The following is a 25,524-nucleotide window of genomic DNA, read 5'->3' on the forward strand; positions in this document are numbered from 1 at the left end:
ATAACTTGCAAAAGCAAGTTCTCAATCCTAACAATCTATGAGATGGGCATCAACTATAAACTGCTATTACAGGTAAAAGTTGCAGTGAAGGACTACAGAGAACAATTTAGAAATCCCCACGGTAAGATTACAAGGGTGAAAGACGATGAACTTTGAAAAAGTCTTGTATATACTACCAAAATTAGTTTCCAAATGGTTTTAAATTTAGCAAACTCCCATACCTAACCAGTTACTAATTTGGTATTTATCCAGTTTCGTTTGAAAGTATTTTGTTTGTTCTTTAGTGCATGTTATTGGTTTTTTGGGGGCGGCACTATGTCCCTCCAATTCATGTTTAAGTCTTAACCCCCGCTACCTCAGATTGTAACTTATTTGTAGATAGGGCCTTTACAGACCTACTTAAGGTTAAAATGAGGTCAGGGTGGGTCCTAATCCAATATAAGTGATCTTTTTAAGAGATTAGGACACAGACACTCAATGATTGTGTGATGGTAGAAGATGGTCATCTGCCAGCCAAAGTGAGACCTTAGTGTAAACAGCCCTGCCCACACCTTTATCTTCTAACTTCTAGTCTGTAAACAGAATTTTAAGTTACCAGTTTCTGGTACTTTGTTACAGCAATCCAACAAACACTTACCAGTGCAAAGATTTTAAAATGGTATTTTGGAGGAAACTTGCAACTTTATTCCCTAATTAGTGAAGTTGAACCTTTTCCCTTTTATTACTTGCCCATTCATTCCTCATTGCTTTTTTGAATATACAGTTCTCATTTGTTCTTGAAGTTTTTTAATTGGAAGGAAGTTTTCAATTTTCATCTACTTAAATTTGTTCCATCTTTACCTTTGTCATGTTTGTAAACTGAGAAATTCTTTCCTTTTCATAGATGTTTTTTACCTTTTTTTTTTTTTTAAGGCGTCTGGAATTTTGGTACATCGTGTGAGGTGAAATTCTTTTGCTATTTTCTCCATATAATTTATTGGTTATCCTAACACAATTTATGAAATAACTTTTCTTTTTAATGATTTTGGATACTGCTTTATTTATTTTTAGATTTTTAATTTACTTGAGAGAGAGAGACAGCAGATAGGAGAAGCAGACTCTCTGCTGAGCAGAGAGTCCGATGTGGGGCTCTGCGGTACTCTATCCCAGGACCCCAAGATCCTGATCTGAGCCAAAGGTAGATGCTTAACCAACTGAGCCATTTAGGCACCCATGATTTTATTTTTTAAGTAGTCTTTGCACCCAGTGTGGGGCTTGAACCCACAACCCCGAGATCAGGAGTTTCATGCTCCACCAACTGAGCCAGTCAGGCGCCCCTAATTGTAATTTGTTTTTAAAAATTTACATTATCTTTTATTCTAGATTTGTTTTAGAGTTATTATATTGAGCTCCCATCCCTACCTCTATAGTTGGTACAAATTGAATTGAAAAGGACCATCAGTTTTCATTTAAATTCACTAGTGAAATAGTTACTAATCTATCCAGTTTGCTAAACTGATTAAAAGTTGAGTCCTGTGTATTAAAATTTATTTATTTACATATCTGTTAGCTTCTTAGAGTTCACTCCCATGGAATAAGCAGTGTCCTATGCACCTTTATATCCAAGCCTGGAAGAAACTCAATAAACTACTAGTAATTTACTAGTAAAAACTACTAGTTTGTTTTTTTATATTTTATTTATTTGACAGAGAGCAAGAGAGCACAAGCAGGGGGAGCAGCAGGTAGAGGCAGAGGGAGAAGGAGGACCCTGGGATCATGACCTGAGCCACCCAGGCACCCCTAGTTTTAGTTTTTCAAACAAAAAGATGAGAATACATATCTTTAGAAATACCCAGCATAGCTTATATGTTGCTAAATGGATTTGGAAATTACCAAGTTTAACCAAGGTATAATTTGTAACTATTCAATTCACCATCAACCAAAGGCATACAGAAAGAGCGCTCTTGGGGTGCCTAGATGGCTCAGTTGCTTAAGCGTCTGCCTTTGGCGCCCTGTTTGGCAGAGAGCCTGCTTCTCCCTCTCCCTCTGCTGCTTCCCCTGCTTGTGCTCTCTCACTCACTGTGTCAAATAAATAAAATCTTAAAAAAAAAAAAAAAATCTCTCTTCAAAGAGCTTCAAACCAAGATCTAAGGATTTAGGTATCCTTTTTTTTTTTTTTTTTTTAAAGGTTTATTTATTTGAGAGAGAGTGAGAGAGCATGAGAGGGGTGAGGGTCAGAGGGAGAAGCAGACTCCCCGCTGCGCAAGGGAGCCTGATGCAGGACTCTATCTGGGATCATGACCTGGGCCGAAGGCAGTCGCCTAAGCAACTGAGCCACCCAGGCGCCCCAGGATTTAGGTATTCTAATGAATAGGTGCCGGTATATTTTTAGAGTGGTGAAGGAGCTATCAAGGCATATATTGATTATATTATCCCTTAAGCACATCAAGCTCCCTTTGCTATGAAACCATGATTATCTGGAAACTTCTGAAAATACTAGATCAAAGATTAGCAAATTTTCTTAAAGGGCACGATAGTAAATATTTTAGGCTTGTAGGTCTTTAGTCTCTGTCACAACCAATCAATACTGCTGTTGTAGCATAAAGCAGTCAGAAAACATAAAATGGGAATGGTTGAAATCCATGAAGACTATTTCCAGAAACAAGTGGCCAGCCTGAGGGCTGTAGTTTGCTAACCTCTGGTCCAAATGGGGAGCCATATTACTCTCTTTTTAAAGAGAATTTGGTTGATCAACAATATTCTAGTTTTCTTGTAGTTTATACGTATTGCCAATTAATGCATGGAACAGAACATCAATCACTCAACTGCCAATGTGATCAGTGTGAACCAGTAGACTCAGGATGAGTGGACAGAAAACAGTTATGGATTTTGATCCTCATGATGCCTCCAGTATGTCCAAGGTGGGCAGCCAGTCCATCTCTCTATGAGATCTTTATAGCTATAACTAAACAGACATTGTAAGAACAAGCTCTAAAAACCAAAAATCCACCATGTTGGTAGCACTTAAAAAAACAAAAGCAGGGTTTAGAATAAAAATTGAGGGAATGCCAGTCAGTTCAAAAACATCTTGACAATCAGTAAAAGCCTCTTAAGAGTAATGACAAAAAAATTCAAGTGTCATTCAGTTGGAAAAGAAAAATATCAGGTATAAGTGTCAAAACAAATTCTGGCCAAAAGAGGCTTTAAGTCTAGAAATTTAAATGATTAAATTAAAAGGCTGAATCAAAATGTGAAGGCATTAGGGGTATCTGGCTGGCTCAGGAGGTAGAGTATGCAGTTCTTGATCTTAGGGTCGTTAAGTTCAAACCCCACATTGGGTATAGAGCTCATTTAAAAAAAAACTGAGGATATTAGTATAATCGGCACATCAGTTTAGTAGAAAGTATAGATGGTAATAAGAGGATATTGCAAGCTAACATCCAAATTGTAGTTAAGAAAGAAAATATTATTTAGATCTGCTATCTGCAGAAATGATACAGACCAAGAAATGCTTGGCATCAGTTTTAAGAATACCCAAAATCTAATCAAGGTGATGGAAGCAGATTGAAGAATATGGTTCTTGATGAGATCAACGGTGTAGCCTGATAAATGATGAGGCCTATTAGGTGAGAGCCCCATGGTGGAGAGAAAGGTTAGGAGAGCAGCTTCCATTTACTCACTACAGAATGCTTAATCACATGCCAGAAGCTTTACACACATTGTTTTCATTTAATCCTCACAATAGTCTTATGAGGGGGATGAGTCTTTAGGGACGAGAAAATTTGGGAGATGTTAATCTGCCTGAAGTTACTAGTAGGAGGTAGAGCTGTGATTCAGACACAGTCTAGGACTCTACAGCTGGTGCTCTTAACCAAATAATTGCATTTTTCAAACGGATCACCTGTAGAATTCTATCCTGCAATACTATAAATGATAAGCTTTCAGAAATGTTCCATGGGCAAATGAGTTGGGAAATTCTGAGTGCTTACTGTACTCTAGGACTTCTCTGAGCCTTTACTGTAAATCTAAAGACTAGAGAAAACAGCAAAATGGATTGGCTGGCTTTTCTAGATCATCTCTATCTTGTCCTTACTCTAACTGCACAAAGTGAATAATTAATGGAAAAGACTACTTCCAGGATGTGGACTAGATACGTTAGGAATATGTAATTAGAGTGCTCAAAAATGCCTGGATTTGAGGCTCAGCATTTAAAAATGAATGTTTATACCTAACAAAAAATTAGAAGAGTCTTTAAAAAATTAAACTTAAATACATTAGATAATAGTTACAGTAAAAAATATGCTTTAATGCAATAAAAGCTGTTTGGGCCCCCATGGTACCACCAACTCAAAGAGCTTAGCTATAAACAGGCAGAAGGATGATGTAATCTTTTGACATAATTAAAACTGGGTGAACTATAATAGGTGTGTTCCTTGAATAGTCTGCCAAATATTTCTCCAGATCTATTACAGCTATTGTGCAAATGGATTGGCATGAATAGTTATGTCCTTAATGTGTACATCGTTAAGAGGTCGATAGGTCTTCTCATTTACTGGTAACTTCTCCAATTCATCCAGAGTCTCCAGACCATCTATTACCCTGAAAGGGAAACAATATAAATGTATGAAAATTTCCTCAGATTGAAACATAATATCCAGATACCCATAGCAATTACAGTTTCCTTAAGAGAAAAGGACCACATCTCATAGTTCTTTTGAGCTCCCTAGTTAAGTATGCAATAAAATACTGATTTTCTACCATGGATATGGGCCAAAATTCAGAAACAAAAATTCATTTTTATGCCGTTAGACAATAGCAATGGGTAGGAATATTACTACCAAAGTACTCCCAAAGCATAGCTACAAATGGGCCTAATATAACCAGTCCTAAGATTTTCTTTGCTATTGGAAAGCCCAGAGACAGTACGTAAGGGTGACACTTATTAATCAGTACTGCCCTAAACTAAAGATCCTGAAGTGGGTGGCTACTTTGCACTTTATCCTTTAAATGTGGTGTTTTTACTTTTTGCATCTGGGCAACAACAAAAAACAGTAATAAGAGAAGGGAAGATGGGACATTTAAGCCCATTTCTAGCAAGTGTATTTCATGTTACCACAAAAAAAACCATCCTTCTGGCAAGTTGGTCTAAAACATTTGCTAAGACAAGGTAGCTTGCTTTATTTATTTATATATTTTAGAGCGAGTGAAAGAGAGCATGTGAGTGGGGGGGAGGAGATAGGGAGAGAGAATCTCCAGCAGACTCCCTGCTGAGCAGGGATCCTGATGTGGGGCTCTGTCCCAGGAACCCAAGATCATGACCTGAGCCAAAATCAAGAATTAGTCACTTTATGAACTGAGCCACCCAGGTGTCCCCCACTAAGGTCCTTATATTTGAAGTTTCAAAAACTTTCCCACCTTCTGGCTCAGTAAGAGCAACAGAGGCTATACGAAACAGATCTCAGGCAAAAAAGCACATGTAGAATTGAGGCAAGTCAGTCAAGTATTTGGGACACAGCTCCCTTTGAGAACAAATGGAAAGCTATGTACCATCTTCCCAGAAAAACACATGTGTATACACACAGAACACATAATTTCAAGCAATTAAGGGACCTAAGATTAAGAATCTTTGTTAACTCCAGTTCTGTCACAAATCTAGTAACATAAATCTTCATAATTGATGATCAGTAATTCTGAATGGTGGGTTAAAGGAGAAAATGAAAGGCAGGGAACCTGAATGATCTATATCCAGGCAATTACTACTAGAGACTGTAATATTTCATTAATTTCACTGATTATTAATCTATAAATTAGACACAACATATATGGAGTGAAAACTAAGAGTTGTTAAGTCTCTATTTTTAACCTAACTTGGCATCCAAACTTAAATAAAAAAAACCTCTAGAACTGTGCCTTGTTTATTGAGCATAGCAAATATTTGTTGAATGAACAGACAAGTTGACTTCTTGCTGATTTATAAAAGCAATTCCCAGGCATGGTGCTAATAGTGGATATTCTGGCAGAGCCTGCTAAACATCTCCCTAGGGTCCAGGCTCCCCTTCTTACTCACGAAAACCGATTTTACTGAGAGTGGCAGTGTGTCTAGCTGAAAAACATTTCCTACCCTCCCTTGTAGGTAAGGGGAGGCCACATTGCTAAGTTCTGGGTCTTCCAGGAAAGCTGTTTAAAAAGGGGCTGACTCGTGGAGGCTACTTTAAAAAAAAAGATAAATACAAATAAATAAATAAATAAAAAGGGGCTGACTGATTTGGCGAGTACCTCCTGCTCTTCCTCCTCCTTTCTGCCTGAACACATGTTCTGACTGGAGCTACGCTGCCCATATTATGACCATGAGGTGAGCGTGAGGATGGAAGATAAAGATGGTTTAGGAGAAAGAGGCATCTAGAACAGTGGTGACAGAGGCACCTGGGTGGCTCAGCCGTTAAGCATCTGCTTTCGGTTCAGGTCATGGGTCCTGGGATCGAGCCCCGCACTGGGCTCCCTGCTTGGCGGGAAGCCTGCTTCTCCCTCTCCTACTCCCCTTGTGTATCCCCATAATCTCTTCACACATACACTGGACTCTGTCTGTCAAATAAATAAAATTAAAAAAAAAAAAAACTGGTGACAGAAGGGAACCATCATCTTAGCCCATCTTGCTGAAGCCACTGTTTTTCAGATCTGTCAGTTGCGCAAAATGCTATTCATAAGAAATGCATTACTGTTAATTTGCATAATCATTAAAAAAAAGTATTGGCTCCTATTTTACAAAATAAAAAAATTAAGGCTTGAAGAGGTTATAAGTTCCCAAGGTCACAGGGCTGGTAAGTGGTGGACTTACCAGGTGTATTTAGCTTTCATACTGCTCTTGCATTATTATGCTGTTATCATAGCCTCTCGTATGCATCCCTTGCAATGAAATTCCAAAGAAAACAATAACCAAAATACTTACTTTCCAAATACTGTGTATTTCATGTCCAAATGTGGCTGCTTGCCGTAGGTGATGAAGAACTGAGATCCATTGGTGTTTGGGCCATTATTAGCCATAGATACAACACCTCTAACATTGTGCTGTAAAAGGCCAAAATATTTAACTGTGTTTTTATATAAATATTCCAAATATAGGACTGGACCAAGACCTGTACTTTTTAAGGGACCAAGAAAACATTTAATCAGCTTCTATTAGGACTAATCCGAATGTTCATGTTCTGAATTATCTGTATTTCTAAAACTTGTATGTGAATTATTTATATATCAAATCATATGTCCCAGTTAATTTCATTTTCACTTTGGAGGAGTACAGCCACAAACATTTTTTGCAATACCAAGGTATAATAGAAATCCTTACATTTATATTAAGGAACATGCTGGCATGAAACCATCAGGCAGACAACAAAACCAAAATCCCCATAATCTCTTCACACATACACTGGACTCTGGCTAGTTTCTTTATCTGTAAAACAAGGGAGGGAGGTTGGACTAGTTCAGGGGTTTATTTATAATTGAAATGCTTACAAGGGTCAGCAGATAATAAATTAATTGGACAGAATGTACACATTAGGGAATGATGGAGTCTGGCAAAAGGAATGATATATCTCTTGTCTAATAGCACTAAAAGTTTTTTTTAAACCAATGGCCATTGAGAATACATCTGTGGATCTTCCAACCCAAGGGCAGTCAGTTCATGACCCAGGAGTGGATGATCTAAGGGAAGATCTCCTACAGCTCAATTATTCATGATACCATTTGTTATACAAGGGACTGTTTGAAGAATTAAAAGGACTTTACTGGTAAGACTGAAGACATGACAGAACTGTGTTCTAAGGACGTGCTGGAATAAATAATGATTACTCTCTCCTTAGTTATTCATCAGGAAACACTAATGAGACAAGCAATAGAAATACAGCTACATTAAGATATTAAGGCGTTGATGGACAGTAAGGAGGGCATGTGATGTAATGAGCACTGGGTATTATATAAGACTGATGAATCATGGGCACTGTACCTCTGAAACCAGTAATACATTATATGTTAATCAATTGAATTTAAATAAAAAATGTGGAAAAAAAGATATTAATGCTTTATTGTCTTCCTAAAAGGTGACTCTCAAGTGTTACTTTTGATACATACACAAGAATGTACACACCACTTATAACTTCATAAAATACTCATTAATCTATTTCTAAGATTTAAGAATCCAATTTACCAAACTGTTGCATATGCCTATGTATTCCTCATCTATTACCTCAATCTCTCCAAGAGAGAAGCACTGTTCTCCTATTTTTATACATGCCTAAACAGTATACTTTTTTTTTCTTTTGCTTGTTTCTGAGCTCTCCAAGATAATATCATACTATTTTTAGTCTTCTGGGAAGTGCTTTTTATACCATCATTATGTTTCTGAGATTTACACATGAATGTGTAGTGGCAGTTGTGATTTTTACTGTTGAATAATATTCCACAACTGAATATAATTGTCCATTTTATGATCAATGGACATTGGGCTATTTTTAGATTTTTGCTATTAAAATAACACTCTAGGAACACTCTTGTACTGTTTCCTGATGCACACGTACAAGAGTTTTGGTAGGGTAAACATTTGGGAATGGCATTGCTTGGTCAGGGTATGTGAGTATTCAATACACACCCTCAGCTCTGGTATATGAAGATAATGGTTCTTAACCCTAACTGTAGGAATCACCCAAGAACCTTAAAGTATAATCTAAGTCCTAATCAGTCCTGTTCTTTCTCTCTATATTTAGGGGATGTAAGGCTGTAATATATTTCATATTTTAAAACCTCCACAGGTGAGTCTGTATTGGCTAGTGTTGAAAACCACTGGTACAGGATGGTGGATCAGTGTTATGGAAGCAGTTATTAATTAATGCCTAAAATGTTTTGTTTTTAATTCAGGAAAAGGATGACTTATAAACAATTTATCACCTTCCAACCCCAACTCTTATAACAAAAGTAATGTTCCCTTATGAAAGAAAACAAAAAGAAGAAAAAATAAATTACTCCTAGTCCCACCATCCAGACGTAAACACCACAATGAATTTTTTTCAGAATTTTCCTGGATATATTTTAATATGACTGAAATACAATGAACTAAATTACTTATTGAGAATTTATCTTTTTTTCTAATTTTTAAAGTTACCATTTTATGCAGATACAAAGTTTAAAAGACCACATGATAACTGTCAGCAGATATCATCTCTGGGAAGTAGGACTGATTTATTTATTTTAAAATTTTTAAATTTAATTAAAAAAATTTTTTTAAAAACAGGCATGCACTCGTTTTTTATTAAGAAAAAACAAACAAACCCAAAAAGTTCTTGGGGTACCTGGCTAGCTCAGTTGGTGGAGCATGTGACTCTTGATTTTGGGGTTGTTAAGTCTAAGCCCCACGAACGGTGTAGAGATTACTTAAAAATAAAAAAAAAATTTTTTTAAAGGAAATAAAAAGAAAAGGTTCTTTAGGAAGTTTGAAAAATAGAGAAAAATATGAAAAGAAAAAATAGGAAAGGAAATAAAAATCTCTAATTTTATCATGCTATGCACTTCCCTTTAACCTAGTTGGGATCTACCACAGACATTAAGTTAATACAGGAATATTCAAACATCTAACACAAGATGATAAAAGTTGGATATTGATAATGGGCAATATTGCGCAGGAGGTCTCACAGGCTTTCCTCCCTACTTTCAAAAAAGGCTAGTGATTCATGTCATTCAACATAAATTTTATAGTGAGACATTAAGTCCTGTTGGTACATTACTGACTAAACATTTCAGGTTGGACCAGAAGATAAGCTCACTTAATATCAAGATTCATGTAATTGTGAGATTCCAGAATATATTTTAGGCAAGAAATGCCATTTATATTTCTGTTTTCTCCCTGACATTTATCAAGTGTACTAAAACTACAAAAAAGGTGTGTTTGTATACTGATGACATTAACTTGTGTTACTACAACATATGTATTCAAGTTTTCAAGTGTAAATAAGGCATGAGAAAATAGGTTTTGAAGTACTAGCGATATACCTTAAGATATTCACTATATTCATCCTCAAATTTCTTGCCCCAGATACTGTTACCTCCTCTTCCGGTACCTATATTACAAGACAAATCAAAAGAAGTATCTAATTAAAAAAAAAAAGTAATTAAAGTTGAAAAGGTTCATTTTCTAAAACATAAGGGCTATTTTATAACTATTTATTTTTAAAGATTTTATTTATTTGTGAGAGAGAGAAAAAGAGTGCACAGCTGGGGGAGGCAGAGAGAGAAAGAGAAGCAGGCCTCCCCGCTGAGCAGGGAGTCCAATGTGGGGCTTGATCCCAGGACCCTGAGATCATGACCCAAGCTGAAGGCAGACACTTAACCGACTGAGACACCCAGGTGCTCCAATAACTCTTTAAATAAAATTTGGGGTGCCTGGGTAGCTCAGTCGGTTCAGCATCTGCCTTCAGCTTTAGTCATGACCCCAGAGTCCTGGGATCGAGTCCCACATTGGGGGGGGGGGTCCCTGCTCAGCAGGGAGTCTGCTTCCTCCTGTTACCACCCACCCTTGCTTGTGTGCTTGCACGCGCTAGCGCTTTCCCTCGCAAAAATAAATTAATTAAAAAAAATAAAGATAAAATCTGGTATGTCCTCTCCTCTCAAAATTTCACTTTACAGACCAGAAAAATAAAGTATCTCTACAAAAAAACAAATCCTCTATCAATATTGTTCATATTTTATTAAGATTTATTTATTTTAAAGAGAGACAGAGAGTGCACGAGCAGGAGGTGCAGACAGAGATGGAGAGAGAATCCCAAGCCGACTCTGTGTTCAGCACAGAGTCTGATGCAGGGCTTGATCTCACAACTCCAAGATCACGACCCAAGCCGAAACCAAGAGTGCAGTGCTCAACCGACTGAGCTATCCAAGCACCCCAATCATATTTTATTTTAAAGCTAGATGGCAGTAGCTTCTATTTAAAAATTTCTTGCTATAGTAAGGTAGCCGGGTTATAAAAACTCTATGTGCTTATATCTTTGGTTTTATTTTATAAAAATTAAATAAATTTTATTTATATATATTTTCTAAGTAGGCTCCAAGCCCAGCGGGGCTTGAACTCACAACCCTAAGATCAAGACCTGGGCCAAAATCAAGAGTCAGATGTTTAATGGACTGAGCCACCCAGGCACCCCCCAAAATATTTTTAATTTGAGTATAGCTGACACACAATGTTACATTATATATTTTTCTATTCTTTGTCTACCCTCTTCTTCATACTATATACCCAATTCTCTAGATATTAATGGAATAACTTACCTGTTGGATCTCCTGTTTGAACCATGAAACCCTTGATATTTCTATGAAATATACAGCCATTGTAGTAATTACTGGCACAAAGAGCCAAAAAATTCTGAAAAGAGTAAAAATAATGATTGGGAAATGATGAGGCAGAAACACATTTAAAGTAATGAACAAAGTGTATTTACGGAAAACATAATAATGCATTTATGTTGTTTAGGCATTACTTTGGGTAATGTCACTTTTCTGCCTAAAACACTTTCATGGCTTCCTTAGGTTCTTGGACTAGAATACACAATCCTACCTCTACATTTCATGTGTTAATAACTTCTGTTACTATGTTAACCCCATCATCATTCTGAAAATTCATCCAAAAGAGGTAGGCTTTCCCACCTTGAGGCCTTTGTATTTCTATCCCTATACCTGGAATATTCTTTTTATCTCTTTCCATGGAGATGCCTTCATTACCTTCTGCACCCAGTTCAAGTATCACTTTCTTGGCTAGGCCTGTCCTCAACTTCTTTTAAATAATTCTTTTCCATCAGTCTCTATTTCAGTGCTTTGTTTCCTTCAAGGCATGAATGACTTCCCCCACCCCCACCCAACTCATTTTCTTAGAATATTAGCTCCACGAGGGCAAGGAATGTCTCTTGTTCATTACTGTATTTCCTGACCCTGGCAAGATAGCCTTTCATAAATAATTATTGAATGAATATATAGAGAGAGCTAACTCTTTCCTTCTTTGTCATTTAAATAATTAAAATAAAGAAACAGTTCTCTTACCTAATATCCTAATGATTATTTATATTTCCTGAGGAAAATAAGTGAAAAGAAAAAAATACTAACCACTCTACGATTAGAGAAAAATTATCTACCCTTTCTTTGATCCATCTTTAACATCAAAAGTAAGTGGAAACTAGGCCAGAAATGACGACGGCTAGTTTTTCCTGACACTGGTTTTATATACAAGTGTTTATTACTTTTTAGGTTAGATAATTTAATTTCAAAATGGTTATCCTGATGCATTAACTCATTTTTAATTGTACATAATGGTACTCACCTCACAAGTTTTGGGTGTCCTCTCGCAGAAGACTTCTATTTTAATATCACCTACATCTGTATGCAGTGTCACTGACTAAAAAGGAGAAAAAAAATAAGAAAAAATGAGATTTCTTCATGACTTTATGCATTGTATTATTTCCCAAACTAGGTTAAAGATGACAATCTGAACGAAAACACAAAAAGAAATACTATTTCAGAGATGAACTGTCTGAGAGTAAGCCGTACTTCTTCAAAATTTATTTCAACAGTAGAAAAAAACTTCAGAAGATAAATATGTTACTATAAAATGCTATCTACCCTAGACATTTGACAGTAAATACTGTGATGGAAATACTTAAGTGTGACTTTTTCATCAATAAAAATGAAAACAATGGTATGTTAGTATTATTGATTTAAATGGCAACTCACCAACATCATTAATATATAAAAAATAGTAAGAAAATGACTTTTCAAAACAGTCTCCACCATTTCCCTTATGTAATTTAATTCTGAGAGACAGTGTTAAAAACAATTCCTTTCTGGGGTGCCTGGGTGGCTCAGTCGTTAAGCGTCTGCCTTCAGCTCAGGGTGTGATCCCAGAGCCCTGGGATCGAGCCCCACATCAGGCTCCTCCGCTAGGAGCCTGCTTCTTCCTCTCCCACTCCCCCTGCCTGTGTTCCCTCTCTCACTGGCTATCTCTCCGTCAAGTAAATAAATAAAATCTTTAAAAAACAAAACAATTCCTTTCTTCACTAAAGACAACAATCTTCTGTGTTTCTAGATCCTAAATGTGCAGAGGTAACCACATTACTGCTTGCTTGCTTTTTGTTTATCTGATGTCCCAGTAACTTGCACATTCCTTTTGTTATTCCATTGTGGGGTGGGGGGTTACTCTGAGGCTTCCTTTTTCATTTCTCTTCTTCCAGTAGTATCTAGCAGTCAGAAAGTATGGTCGGGTTGATAGAGGGCAGGAGTGTGTGAGTTGGGGGTAGGGTGGGAGGGAGACAGAGCATTATTCTAATTGCTTTTCTTCTATTTCAAGCTTTAGTTGCCCACCTTAGATCCAGAACAAAAGGATTCAATTAAAATGATCACACCTGGGTATACTCTGCAACTCCCTCTTTCCATCTATATGTTGTAAACAGTTTTTTTTCCCGTAAAAAGTAAATTCCGTGCATTTTAAGTAAAAACACTTAAGAATTTAAAAGTAATTTTGCTTCTGGTTTTGTTTAGTCATACACGGTATGTTTCTACAGCTTATCATTTCTGTCTTGCCATTAAAGCCCATGCAGTTTTATTTCCCTCTGAATTTCTGAAAATTACTGATACTGAATTTCTAAAAATTATTTATAATGAAAGACATTAATAAGAATTGTACAAAACTGGGAACGCTTGGGTGGCTCAGTCAGTTAAGCGTCTGCCTTCAACTCAGGTCATGATCCCAGGGTCCTGGGATCAAGTTCCACTTCGGGCTCCTTGCTCAGTGGGGAACCTGCCTCTCCCTCTGCCTGCCGCTCCCCCTGCCTGTGCTCTCTCTCTCTGACAAAAAAATAAAATCTTAAAAAAAAAAATTGTACAAAACTTACCATTTTTCTTCTTGATGGTTTCAGGAAGTACTATTGCTTCTCAGTGTTACCAAGAGAAGTTAGAAACCGTGTCTCTATTCCCAAAAGAGAAAATTAAGTTCATTTTCCTCTCAACTCACGCATGCTCATTTTTACTGCATATGTAAAAGAAAGTCTCGAATAGCACCGCCAAGTAATAAAAATCTGGTTATGGAAACGATGAGAACCTACCCGACTCAAGCCCCTCAATCTCCTACTTTCCCTGTTCACTATTATGCAAAAGCATCCCGCAACTCTTCCAAGTCAGGTACATTTCCGCCTTGGGGGTCTAGACACTGGGTGTTCTCTGTCTGGAGCACTTATACTCAGACGTCTGGACAGTTCTATTCCTCACGTCCAAGTCTCTGCTCAAAAGCCAGGTCTCACTGGCCTGGTAACTCTATTTAAAACTGCCTTCACTCTAGTACCTGCCCAATTATCTCTTCCTATAGCACTCATCAATAATACGCTATATATTTTTCTAATGAAGCCTGTTTCAATACCACCCTCCCCGCTCAGTAGGCTCACTCGAAGCAGCCCAAGAACTAAAACACACACTTTAGCAAGAGTCTTCATAAGTGAATGAAAGAATGAGTGATGTTACTTACCACTTGTTAGCACAGCTGTTGCTGAAACAGAAAAGATGCCCTTGCCTATATCCACGTTTCGAAATTAGTGTCTTCGGGCTACCGGAAGTCTAGCACGGGGCCCATTAGAACACCCCTCACCGGCTCCCCTCGTTTTACTTCCTCCTTCCTTCCTATTTCAAACCAAAATGACTAGAACTAGGAAGACAATGTAATTTATCCTCACCCTGTACGCTTTTGACAGTGAAAGGGACCTCTTTTAATAATTATACAAGGACGCGAAACATACACCAGAACCATTCCGCGCAACCTCTAGCAGTGCCTTGGGCTCAGACGTAAAACGGGCGGGACCACTTCCGCCAGGCTCCTCCCCATCCCATCCTGCACTGCCAGGAGGCCCTGCGCAGGACCGGAAGTAGTGAGTGCAGTTCTCCAGTGGCCGGCCGAGGTTAGTGAAAGCTGTGGAGATTTTAAGGGTGCTTCTGGGAAAGGAGACAACGTAGGAGACAGGGGCAGGATATTGGTATGTGGCGTGAGAGCATAGGGCACTAGGGGAGCGTGAGTGCCGATTTAGGAGGTTCTGGCCGTGTCTGGCCTCTTCATTGTCCTGGGAAAGTTCTGAAGTGGGACTAAAATGAGAGATGAAGTAACGTAACAAGGTGCAGTTCGCAGGCTGTAAAGTGGGCCATTGTAATGTCGCTTAAAAACAGTGCTGACACTAGGCATTGTTCCTAGTTGTACGGTTAAATCTTGCGACCACCCTGTAAGTGGGGCACTATTTTCATTCTTCAGAGGGCGAAACAACAGAGGTTAATTTGTTACACAGCTGTGACTCTGGGAGTCAGTCTGGTTTCAGAGTCGGTGCTCCTACCCACCAGGTGTGCCGCCTCCGATTAATTCCGGCGTCAAGCCACACAGCCTCGCAATTTCCTGAGCCTATGAAATGGAGGGTGTTCTATTTTATTTTCAAGGGTTCTTTCAAATTTAATAGTAAATAACTCAAAGCTGTGGTGGCTCACTAAAGCTTCACTTTCACGCCTGCCAGTTTGAGAAGAGTCTGGAGAGCGGGGCGGTATCAGTACTTGGAATCCGGAGAAGGAAAGTGATGTAAGGACCTTTAGAAGATCTTCCAAGACCCCAGGCTCCAGTGGATTTTGGAGGCTCCACATAATTTCAAATCGGATTCTGAATAAGTACGCACGAGTCGTAGTAAATATTTTTGTTGAAAAAATATTTTTCAACAAATTTGTTAAATATTTTTGTTGAAAATTTTGTTTTTGAAATTACTGGGTTACGAGTATCTGATTCAGTTTAGGATTGGCTATGCTTATCTTGTCAATTATTCATACTATGAATGCTTTTCTTCAAAAATAGAAATGTTCCTGGATTCTTAATGGAGTGACAGTGTTAGTTTTGTATAGGGCCCAGACACTGAAAAGGTTTGTCAAGAAAAGCTTTATTTAGGCAGAGTTGAAGGAGTCTTGGAAGGGAGGGTAGTATTTAGAGAACTGGAGAAGGGAGGAGAGTGTTTGAAGCAAGGATGGGGAGAACAAGAATCAGGGTGTGTGTGGGGTCGAGGAGATGGGAACGAACATTTGTGTATTAAGTACTAGGCTCACGCTAGATGACTTAAACATATTAATTCATTTGCTCCTGTGAATGACCTCTGATGTAGGTTACAGTGACTCCCATTTTGTAAGTGAGAAAATAACCTCAGGTTAAATGACTTATCTAAGATATCGTGTGCTGGTAAGTGGCAGAATCAGTATTTGAACCCAGGGATATGTGGCCACAGCTCTTTTGCTCATATGCTTAGCTCCCTCGAAGGTCCAGGCCTAAAGTGTGTCTCTGTACTGTTTTCTGTGTTTTGACTTCAGATGCTCAGTTTTGCCTGATTTCTGTATGTTGTCATCTGTACGCCTCATTCCCAGAGCAGTCTGGCTTGTGCATTCCCCGATCTGCAGTTCTTCCCGTTCCTTCATGGATTTGAAGGTGCTCCTTTCCTCCTTGAATGACTTTGCATCCCTCTCACTTGCTGAGAGTTGGGACAATGTTGGATTACTGGTGGAACCAAGCCCACCACACACTGTACACACACTCTTCCTTACCAATGACTTGACCGAGAAGGTAATGGAGGAGGCGCTGCAAAAGAAGGCGGATCTCATTCTCTCCTACCATCCACCTATTTTCCGACCCTTAAAGCACATAACCTGGAAAACCTGGAAGGAGCGCCTGGTGATCCGGGCCCTGGAAAACAGGGTCGGTATTTACTCTCCTCACACAGCCTATGATGCTGCACCCCAGGGAGTCAACAGCTGGTTGGCTAAAGGGCTTGGTGAGAAGCCTCTTATTCTTTCATGTTTAATGTTTTCTCTACAAGTGCTTTGAAATTTTAGAATGTATTTCCAATAGAATTTTAATTGCTTTAAATGTGGGTGCCATTATTTTTATATATTTAAAAATAATGTGAAATCTGGCAATTGTTTTTGATAAATGAAGTTTTTTTCCTTAATGAAAAAGGAGAGCATAGGAAATCTTCATTGCTGAACTGAGCTTTGTGAGTCCTCTCTGATATGGCACAGTGCCTAGCACCCAGAAATTCGAGAAGTGCTTGCTAAATCGAGTTGAGAGCTCAGACTTCTCCAGAATATACTTCATGTGTCAGTTAAATAGACATCAGAGTTTTATTGAATGCTTACTCATGCCCAGTACAATGAAGGAGTTCAGCCTGTGTGTTTTAGCTTTATTTTTAGTAAGTTATTTTAGTTTACTCATTTGGGGCTGTAGCTTTTATGATGACATATCTGGATTAATGTGGTCAAGTAGGTTATGAGCATTTGCAACCTGAATGATGGTTTACATGAACAAATTTAGGAAGCAGTCACAATTCTGTATATCCTCTAAGAATTCATGAGTCAAGTTTTTGTGATATTTAAGAGTCTTCTGGAAAATAATTCTGAAAATTTGATTTTCAGGGATTTACTAAATCCCTAGATTACGGGGATTTAGGTGTATATGTGAGGGATATGTGTGTGTGTTTATTACATAAGTATCTGAGAATTGATCTTTAAAAACTCATTTCCTTAAAATTTTCGCCATAATAGTTTATCTTTTTAATTAAAAAAAAAAAAAAAACACCATTTTTTTCCCTAGGCATTTGCACCTCCAGGCCCATACATCCTTCCAAAGCTCCCAAGTACCCCACGGTGGGGACGCACAGAGTAGAATTCAGTGTTAACTGCACCGAAGACCCGGACAAAGTCATTTCTGCAGTGAAAGAAATTGCAGATGTTTCTGTCACTTCTTTTTCTACTAGGTACGATATATTTTTCTCCTTTTTTGTGTGTATTTATGGATCTTCCTTATAAATCTATATTTATAAATCTTCCTTACAATTTCTATAACCCTGGTATTTAGGTCTGAAACAAATTGTTTTCCCCCAGAGTGGGTTTCTAAGGCTGTATACTTCTCATTTCCATGTGGGTGTTCCATGGGGTCTTTTCGAAACAATAAAAATGACAAGTAACACTTATTGACTATTTTCTATGTGGGAGGGACTATGCTACACCTTTTACTTATATTTCTAATCCTCCTGATAATGTTGAAAGGTTTTTACTTGAGAATAGATCAACCCCACTGATAACACTGATTACATGGGTTTACTTTTAGTTTCCAGCAAATCAGAGATTCCCAAGGACTTTTTAAATTTTTATTTATTTTTTGGGTACCTGGGTGGCTCATTTGGTTAAGCATCTGCCTTCGGCTCAAGTCATGATTCCAGGGTCTCAGGATCAAGCCCCACATTGGGCTCTCTGCTTAGGGGGGAGCCTGCTTCTCCCTCTCCTGTCACCCTGCTTGTGCTCTCTCTCAAATAAATAAAATCTTTAAAAATAAATTTATTTTTTAATTTAAATTCAGTTTAGTTAACATACAGTATTACTAGTTTCAGGGGTAGAATTTAGTGATCCATCAGTTTTATATAACGCCAGTGCTTATTACATCAAGTGCCCTCCTTAATGCCCATCCGCCTACCCACTCCCCTCCAGCAACCCTCAGTTTGTTTCCTAGAGTTAAGAGTCTCTTATGCTTTCCCTCCCTCTCTGTTTTCATCTTATTTTATATTTCCTTCCCTTCCCCTATGTTGAGCTGTTTTGTTTCTTAAATTCCACATATGAGTGAAATCATATGGTGTTTGTCTTTCTCTGACTTATTTCAGTAAGCATAATACTCTGGTTCCATCCACATGGTTGTAAGTGGCAAGATTTCATTGTTTTTGATGGCTGAGTAATATTCCATTGTATAAATATATACCATGTTTTCTTTATCCATTTATCTGTCGATGGACATCTGGGCTCTTTCTGTATTTTGGCTATTGTGGACATAGCTGCTGCAAACATTGGGGTACATGTGCCCCTTCCAATCACTGTGTATCCTTTGGATAAATACCTAGTGCAGCTGCTGGGTTGTAGAGTAGCTCCATTTTTAAGTTTTTGAGGAACCTCCATACTATTTTCCAGAGTGTCTGCACCCAGTTTGCATTCCCAACAACAGTGCAAGAGGGTCCCCCTTTCTCCGAGTCCTCCCAAGGACTTTAAAGGGAAAAAGACAAACCATTCAGGTACATTTTACAAGGCCAATCATTTATTTAGGGCAGAGATACCAAAATGGTGCCTCATAGAAGATTTCCTTTGAAGTTAATTTATCCTAATGCCTTTTGAAACATGTTAAAAGACAAGTTATACAAAGCTGGAACTTAATAATTGTTTAAAAAACAAAGATAAATATAATGATTTTAATAAAATGGAATTTTATATCAGGCTATCACAAAAAGTGATTCTTTCATGAGTGGTTTTGTTTTGTTTTTTAAGATTTTATTTGTTTGAGAGACTGTGCATGCACACATAAGCAGGGGGAGTTGCAGAGGGAGTGGGAGGCAAGCAGACTCCTCGCTGAGAGGGAGCCCAACGTGGGGCTCAATCCCAGGACCATGACATCATGATCTGAGCCAAAGGCAGATGCTTACGTGACTGAGCCACCCAGGTGCCCCTTATGAGAGGTTTTTAACAGTAGACACCTTATAATTAAATTGAAAATGTTTCTAATAGTGTTGAGGAATTTAAAGAATCTCAAGAGAAATTATAGGACTTTATATATTCCAGTCATGGCAGTCTTTTACCATATTGAAGTAATGTGCAAGTACTGAAATTAAAAGAAAATGGTACAAATAAAGCATGAAAATTTCAAACAATACAGAAGTCCTTCTTTTTCATTTTACTCAATTCCAGTATCTTCAATGCAAATCACCTTTTCCCTGTTTTCAGAGAAGTGGGTATCTTCCCATACATATACAGGCATATGAAGAAATGCATAGTTTTTTGGGGTCTTTTTTTCCCCTTAATTAAGTGGTATGCTGCATTTGCCTTTTTTACTTACCAGGGTGTTTTAGAGATGATCCCATATAGTTATAGAAGATCTCTTTACCTGCTGCGTAGTGTTTCTTGTTTTAGATGCACTGGGTTTCTTTAAGTGTTCGTCTTCCTAACTGATGAGCTTTTTTTCCCCCCCAACTGATGCACATTTGGTTTTAGTTTTTCCCTATTACAGGTAATATCTGTATTTTACCTTTAAATTGGGGTCCAGGCAATTTCCTCTTTCTTTTCAAAGCTCCACGGATGATACCAGTGTTGACTACTACTCTTTCAGATTCCTTTAAGGTGTCTTTTAGTTCTAGAATTCTATGGTTATATTTAGAGTTTATGGTTAAATACAAAACTTTCCTGATGCCAATCTTTTTGGAGAGGCTCTAGGGCATTGCTCTTCAGAGGGTGACTCAAGGATCCCCTACATCATTGTTAATGGGATGCTTATGAAAAGTGCAGATTTTTGGCTTTTCATTCTAGATCTATGTAATTAGAATGGGGTTTGCCTGAAAAATCTGTCCCAGAGATTCTTGTATTCAGTGATATTTGAAAGTTAACTTCTGTAGGGCCTTAAAAAAATTCAGTTTGCCCTAGTCCCATTCCTAGAAGTTCCGTTTCACTGGATCTATAGAAGAGTCCAGCGGCTATCATTTTAAGAAGCTAGCAGATTGCTGATGCACACCCGGGATTAAGAATAGTTCTATAACAGGGCCCCTGGGTATCTCAGTAGGTTAAGCACCTGCCTTTGGCTCAGGTCATGATTCCAGGGTCCTAGGATGGAGCCCTGCATCGGGCATCCTGCTCAGCAGAGAGTGTGCTTCTCTCTCTCCCTCTGCTGCTTCCCCTGCTCTGTGCTCGCTCTCTGTCAAATAAATAAATTAAAAAAGGAAAAAAAGGTTCTATAACAGTGGTTTCAAAGTGAGGTCCCTGGGTCAGCAATATCAACATCACCTGGAACTTATTAGGTTAATTCTCAGACCCTCACCTAGACCTACTGAATCTGAAACTCCGGGGGTAGAGCTCAGCAATCTGTGTTTTCATAAGTCTAAAAGGAGATTTTGTGGTGCTGGGTTGCGCAGTGGGTTAAGCATCTGATTCTTGGTTTCCACTCAGGTCATGATCTCAGGGTGATGAGATCAAGCTCTGTGTTGGGATCCGCACTGAACACAGAGACTGCTTGAGATTCTCTCTCCCTCTCCTTCTGCCCCTCCTGCTCATGCTCTCTCTCTCAAATAAATCTTAAAAAAAAAAAAAAAAAGTCTACAAGGAGATTTTGATGCATGTTGAAGTTTGAGAAGTATTATTCTAGAAAATAGTTTGGCTTGGGATTGAATCCTAAATTTCATGTCATTACAGGAGGTTGTAAACTGGATTGTTTTAAATACGTTTCACAGGGCAACTGGGTGGCTCAGTTGGTTAAGTGTCTGATCAAGCATCTGACTCTTAGTTTCAGCTCAGGTCGCCATCTTAGGGTTATGAGATTGACCCTGTGGCAGCGAGGTCCAAGCACAGCACAAAGTCTGCTTGGGATTCTCTCTCTCCCTCCCCCCTGCCCCTTCTCTTTCGAGCACGTACTTGCACTCTTTCTCTCAAATAAATAAAATCTTTATGAAAAATAAAATGCATTTCACTTACATTCTACAGGAGCAAGTGATTTTTTTTATTTTTTATTTTAAATAGGACTGATGATGAAGAACAAACACGAATTAGTCTGAATTGTAGTCAGGAGGCTTTAATACAGGTGGTGAATTTTCTTTCCCAGAGCAGACAGTTCTATCAGAAGACCGAAATTCTGTCACTGGAGAAGGTAATAAAAATATATTCCTGTACATTTTTGTTTGACAGATTCATTTGTAAATTTTTAGATCGACAGGCTGTTTAACTGCTACTTAAGCACAAGGTGGTGTCGAGTGCATAAAATACCCTGAAAAATATATTGAGAAAGGGACACATTCCAGGAGTGGAAAATTGTTGGTAGATGTTTTAGTCCATTCGGACTGCTATAACACATTTGAGCTGCTATGACAAAATACCCCAGACTGGACAGCTTATGAACAACAGAAATTTATTTCTCACAGTTCTGGAGCCTGGGAAGTCCAAGATAATGGTACCAACAGATTTGGAGTGGTATCTGGTGAGGGCCCACTTCTGGGTTCATCAATGGTGCCTTCTTTCTGTGTCCTCACATAAAGGGAAAGACTAGGGATCTTTCTTGGAGCCTATTTTATAAGAGAATCCCAGTCATGCGGGTTCCCCAATCATGACTTAAGTACCCCTGCCAAGGGCTCCACCTCCTAATACCATCACCTTTTGGGGGTTAGGATTTCAACATATGAATTTGTGTGGGGGCAGACACATTCAGGTCATAGCAGTGCAGCACTTAAAAAAAAAAACAGTTCTGGTTTCGGGGTGCCTGGATGGCTCAGTCCATTAAGTTACGACTCTTGATTTTGGTTCTGGTCATGATCTCAGGGTCATGAGGTGGGGCTCTGCACTAGGTGTGGATCCTGCTCAAGACTCCCCCTCCCCCAAGCTCACATGTGTGCTCTCTCTCAAAAAAAATAAAATAATAATGATTTTTTTAAAAATTTATTTAGTTAGAACGAGAGAGAGAGAGAGCACGAGCAGGGTGAGGGGCAGAGGAAGAAGCAGACTCTCCACTGAGCAGGGAGCTGGATGCAGGGCTGGATCCCGGGACTCCAGGATCATGACTTGAGCTGAAGGCAGACGCTTAACCCACTGAGCCACCAGGCGCCCCTAAAGATTGTTTTTTACTGAAGTGTAGTTGATACCCAGTATTACATAGCAGTACTTTTTAGGGTTAGAGGCTCAGTTACAGATTATGGGTTTCGTCTCTTTTATACCCTCTGCTTGGACCATTTTACTTGCTCCTTTAACCTGACCACTATTTGTATAATGATTCCTATATCTTGATTTTCTGGCTCAGAATGTTTTCTTAAGGTAAAAAGTTAAAAAACAAACCCGTATTTCCAGGGACCCTCTGGACATTTTCCTCTTAATGGATCGCACAAGTACTTCAGTATATACAGATACTGACCTTATCCCTTATATCACCCCTTTATTTTTATTTATTTGTTTTTTAGAGAGAGCATGCACACACGTGAGAGCAGGGGTTGAGGGGGGCAGAGGAGGGGAGAGAGAGAGAGAATCTTTTTTTTAAAGATTTTATTTATTTATTCAGGGGAGACAGCAGCAGAGGGAGAAGCAGGCTCCCCTCCCAGCAGGGAGCCCTATGTGGGACTTGATCCCAGGACCCTGGGATCATGACCTGAGCCGAAGGTAGATGGTTACCTGACTGAGCCACCCAGGCACCTGAGAGAGAGAATCTTAAGCAGGCTGCACCCTGAGATCATGACCTGAGCCGAAATCAGGAGTTGGATACTTACCTGAAGGACCCACCCAGGCGCTCCTACATCACCCCTTTAAATATTTTTCTGTTGCATTGGTGGCATCATCATTTACCTTATTTTCCAAGTTTCCACAACTCTGCCTTGCCTCTCATAAATCAGCCCTGCTGATTCTGTCCCCAAATCTAAACTGTTTCTTCGCCATCATAGTAGCTGAAACTCTCATCTTTCATCACCTGGGAGATGGGCAGTCTCCCTAGTGGGGACCTAAAAGAGACAGTCCATGCCTTCTGGCACAGTGTACAAGGCCCTTCATGACGGGCCATGGCTTCTGTGCCCTGCTCTTGCTCTGCACACCGGCTAGAGTGTCTGCTCATCCACCTGAGCTCCTGCCTTTCCCCATTTCACCCTATCCCTTTCCTACCACACTGCATTTAACATCACTCCTTTTTTACCTTTTTTCTGGTCTGGGAGACCCAAGTCTCTGCAAAACCTTTGATTCCCAGATGCTTGGGTGGCTCAGTAGGTTAAGCATCTGCCTTCAGCTCAGGTCATGATCCCGGTTCTGAGATTGGGTCCCGCATTGGGCTCCTTGCTCAGCAGGAACCCTGCTTCTCCCTTTGCCTGCTGCTCCCCCTGCTTGTGTTCTCTCTCTCTCTGACAAATAAATAAAATCTTAAAAAAAAAACAAAAAAACCTTTGATTCCACTTCCTCCCAAGTACCCCCACCCCAAGTTCCAGCTCATTTATTTTGTCATTTCTTTGTGCTCCCATAAAATGGCACCTCTCTTGTATTTGAACACTTTTATTGTGATTAGTTATCTAAACATTTGCCATTCCAGAAGACTGAGCTCGTAGAAGTCAGAGAATGTTTTTGTCGGGTTTGCATCTGAGCCTGGTGCTGGCTACAGTAAGCTCACAGTGTGCATGTTTTATTCTCATCTTTTGCGGTTTGTTTTCTAGGACAAAGATGGACAGTTTTTCTAACTTCTGTTTCTCCTCAGCCTCTGCTTCTGCATACTGGAATGGGACGGTTATGCACACTGGATGAATCTGTTTCCTTGGCAACCATGATTGAGCGAATCAAAAGTCACCTTAAACTATCTCATGTTCGCCTTGCTCTTGGGGTAGGAAGGACCTTAGGTAAATATGTACTGTTTATTTGGGGTATCTATTAATGTAGTATTATGTAGTGTTTGGGAGAAAGTTGAAGCTCTTGGTTATATTAATATAAGTGACAGGAAACATGTTAGTTCATGGGAGATGACGGTTTTATTTTATCGGTCAGGGTGGGCTAGGTTATGCTGTGGTATACATTTTATTGGCTCAAACAAGATTTATGTCTCTTGTCATATTTGGTGTTCATTTCAAGTCAGCAGGAGAAGTCTCCTCACCGTAGACTGATTTCTGTTTTAGAGGGAGAGTTTTGCAAGGTCTTAAACCATCAGTTAAATATTCTGGAAGTGAAACATTTTCTGTTCAGCTCATTGTCCAGAATTAATCACATAGCCAGTGCAAGTCATGGCGTGAAATGCAGTCTTAACCATGGGTCAAGAAGAGAGCTGGAAATTATTGCTCCAATTAACAATGTGAATATTATATTTTACAATACTGGTGATATTTTATAGTGAGGTGCGAAGTGATCCACTGCACTTTGAGTCTTGTAGCCACTGTCTTGTCTTTTGGCTTTTCCCATTATTTTTGGGAGCAAAGGAAGTGAGCAGAACATTTGTTGGACTCCTGCAGTGAGTCTAGCAGTGTACGGAATGTCCTAAGTATGTGAGTTCCCACTGCAAAGGCAGTGAGTGGAGCAGAGTTGTTATGAGTGTGGATTCTGAATGCTTTGGGTTCTAATTTATAAGCCCTGTTCACTGCATGGCTTTGACAAGTCAGTGAACACCTCTGTGTCTTGGTAGTCTCATCTTTAAAAACTGCAGTAATAATAATAAAGCCTTACTCATCAATTTAGTGTAATTCATGTGACAGAGCACAGTGACTGGCATGCATTAAGTATAGTACATGCTAGCTGTTAGTTATGTGGAAGGTATTATTATTCCTATTATAGGTCATAAAATCGAGGTTCAGACAAATAGGTAACTTAGTCCACAAACAACTCATGGGAGTTATTTTCCAAAGAATATGGATGGCAGAGATGGGATTTGACTTCTGATCCAACTCCAAAGTTGCTTTTTTGATTTTTTTTCTTTCGGACTTAAAATTTTTGTCTTATTGATTG

The 25,524-nt window shown here is 38.9% G+C and overlaps 2 protein-coding genes across 10 annotated transcripts in view; one reads left to right on the top strand and one right to left on the bottom strand.

The window, feature by feature from the left end:
- Window positions 1-25,524, top strand: part of NIF3L1 (NGG1 interacting factor 3 like 1) — a 70,858-nt gene that overhangs the window by 30,760 nt on the left and 14,574 nt on the right. For 3 of the 9 annotated variants that reach the window (XM_044381306.3, XM_044381307.3, XM_057303864.1), the window contains exons 2-5: window positions 16,378-16,835; window positions 17,654-17,816; window positions 21,601-21,727; window positions 24,293-24,431. In XM_044381306.3, the coding sequence (XP_044237241.2) occupies window positions 16,403-16,835; window positions 17,654-17,816; window positions 21,601-21,727; window positions 24,293-24,431 (862 nt within the window). In that variant the 5' untranslated portion in view covers window positions 16,378-16,402. The other 6 variants (XM_026492209.4, XM_026492208.4, XM_057303868.1 and 3 more) reach the window with 6 other exon arrangements.
- Window positions 1,658-14,863, bottom strand: PPIL3 (peptidylprolyl isomerase like 3). The gene is made up of 7 exons (XM_026492216.4): window positions 14,522-14,863; window positions 13,896-13,969; window positions 12,329-12,403; window positions 11,287-11,380; window positions 10,015-10,082; window positions 6,926-7,044; window positions 1,658-4,578 (listed from the first exon to the last, which is right to left on the bottom strand). Exons 2-7 carry the CDS (start codon window positions 13,896-13,898, stop codon window positions 4,452-4,454), a joined length of 486 nt encoding a protein of 161 aa, XP_026348001.1. The 5' UTR covers window positions 13,899-13,969; window positions 14,522-14,863; the 3' UTR covers window positions 1,658-4,451.

The sequence above is a fragment of the Ursus arctos genome, unplaced genomic scaffold (assembly GCF_023065955.2).
Source record: "Ursus arctos isolate Adak ecotype North America unplaced genomic scaffold, UrsArc2.0 scaffold_1, whole genome shotgun sequence".
NCBI lineage: Eukaryota > Metazoa > Chordata > Mammalia > Carnivora > Ursidae > Ursus > Ursus arctos.

Excerpts from the sequence above, each read along its gene's own strand:
- PPIL3 (XM_026492216.4), bottom strand. Across the intron at positions 11,381-12,328 it reads GGACACCCAAAACTTGTGAG|AATTTTTTGGCTCTTTGTGC; the intron begins GTGAGTACCATT and ends TACTCTTTTCAG. Across the intron at positions 10,083-11,286 it reads TCAAACAGGAGATCCAACAG|GTACCGGAAGAGGAGGTAAC; the intron begins GTAAGTTATTCC and ends CTTGTAATATAG.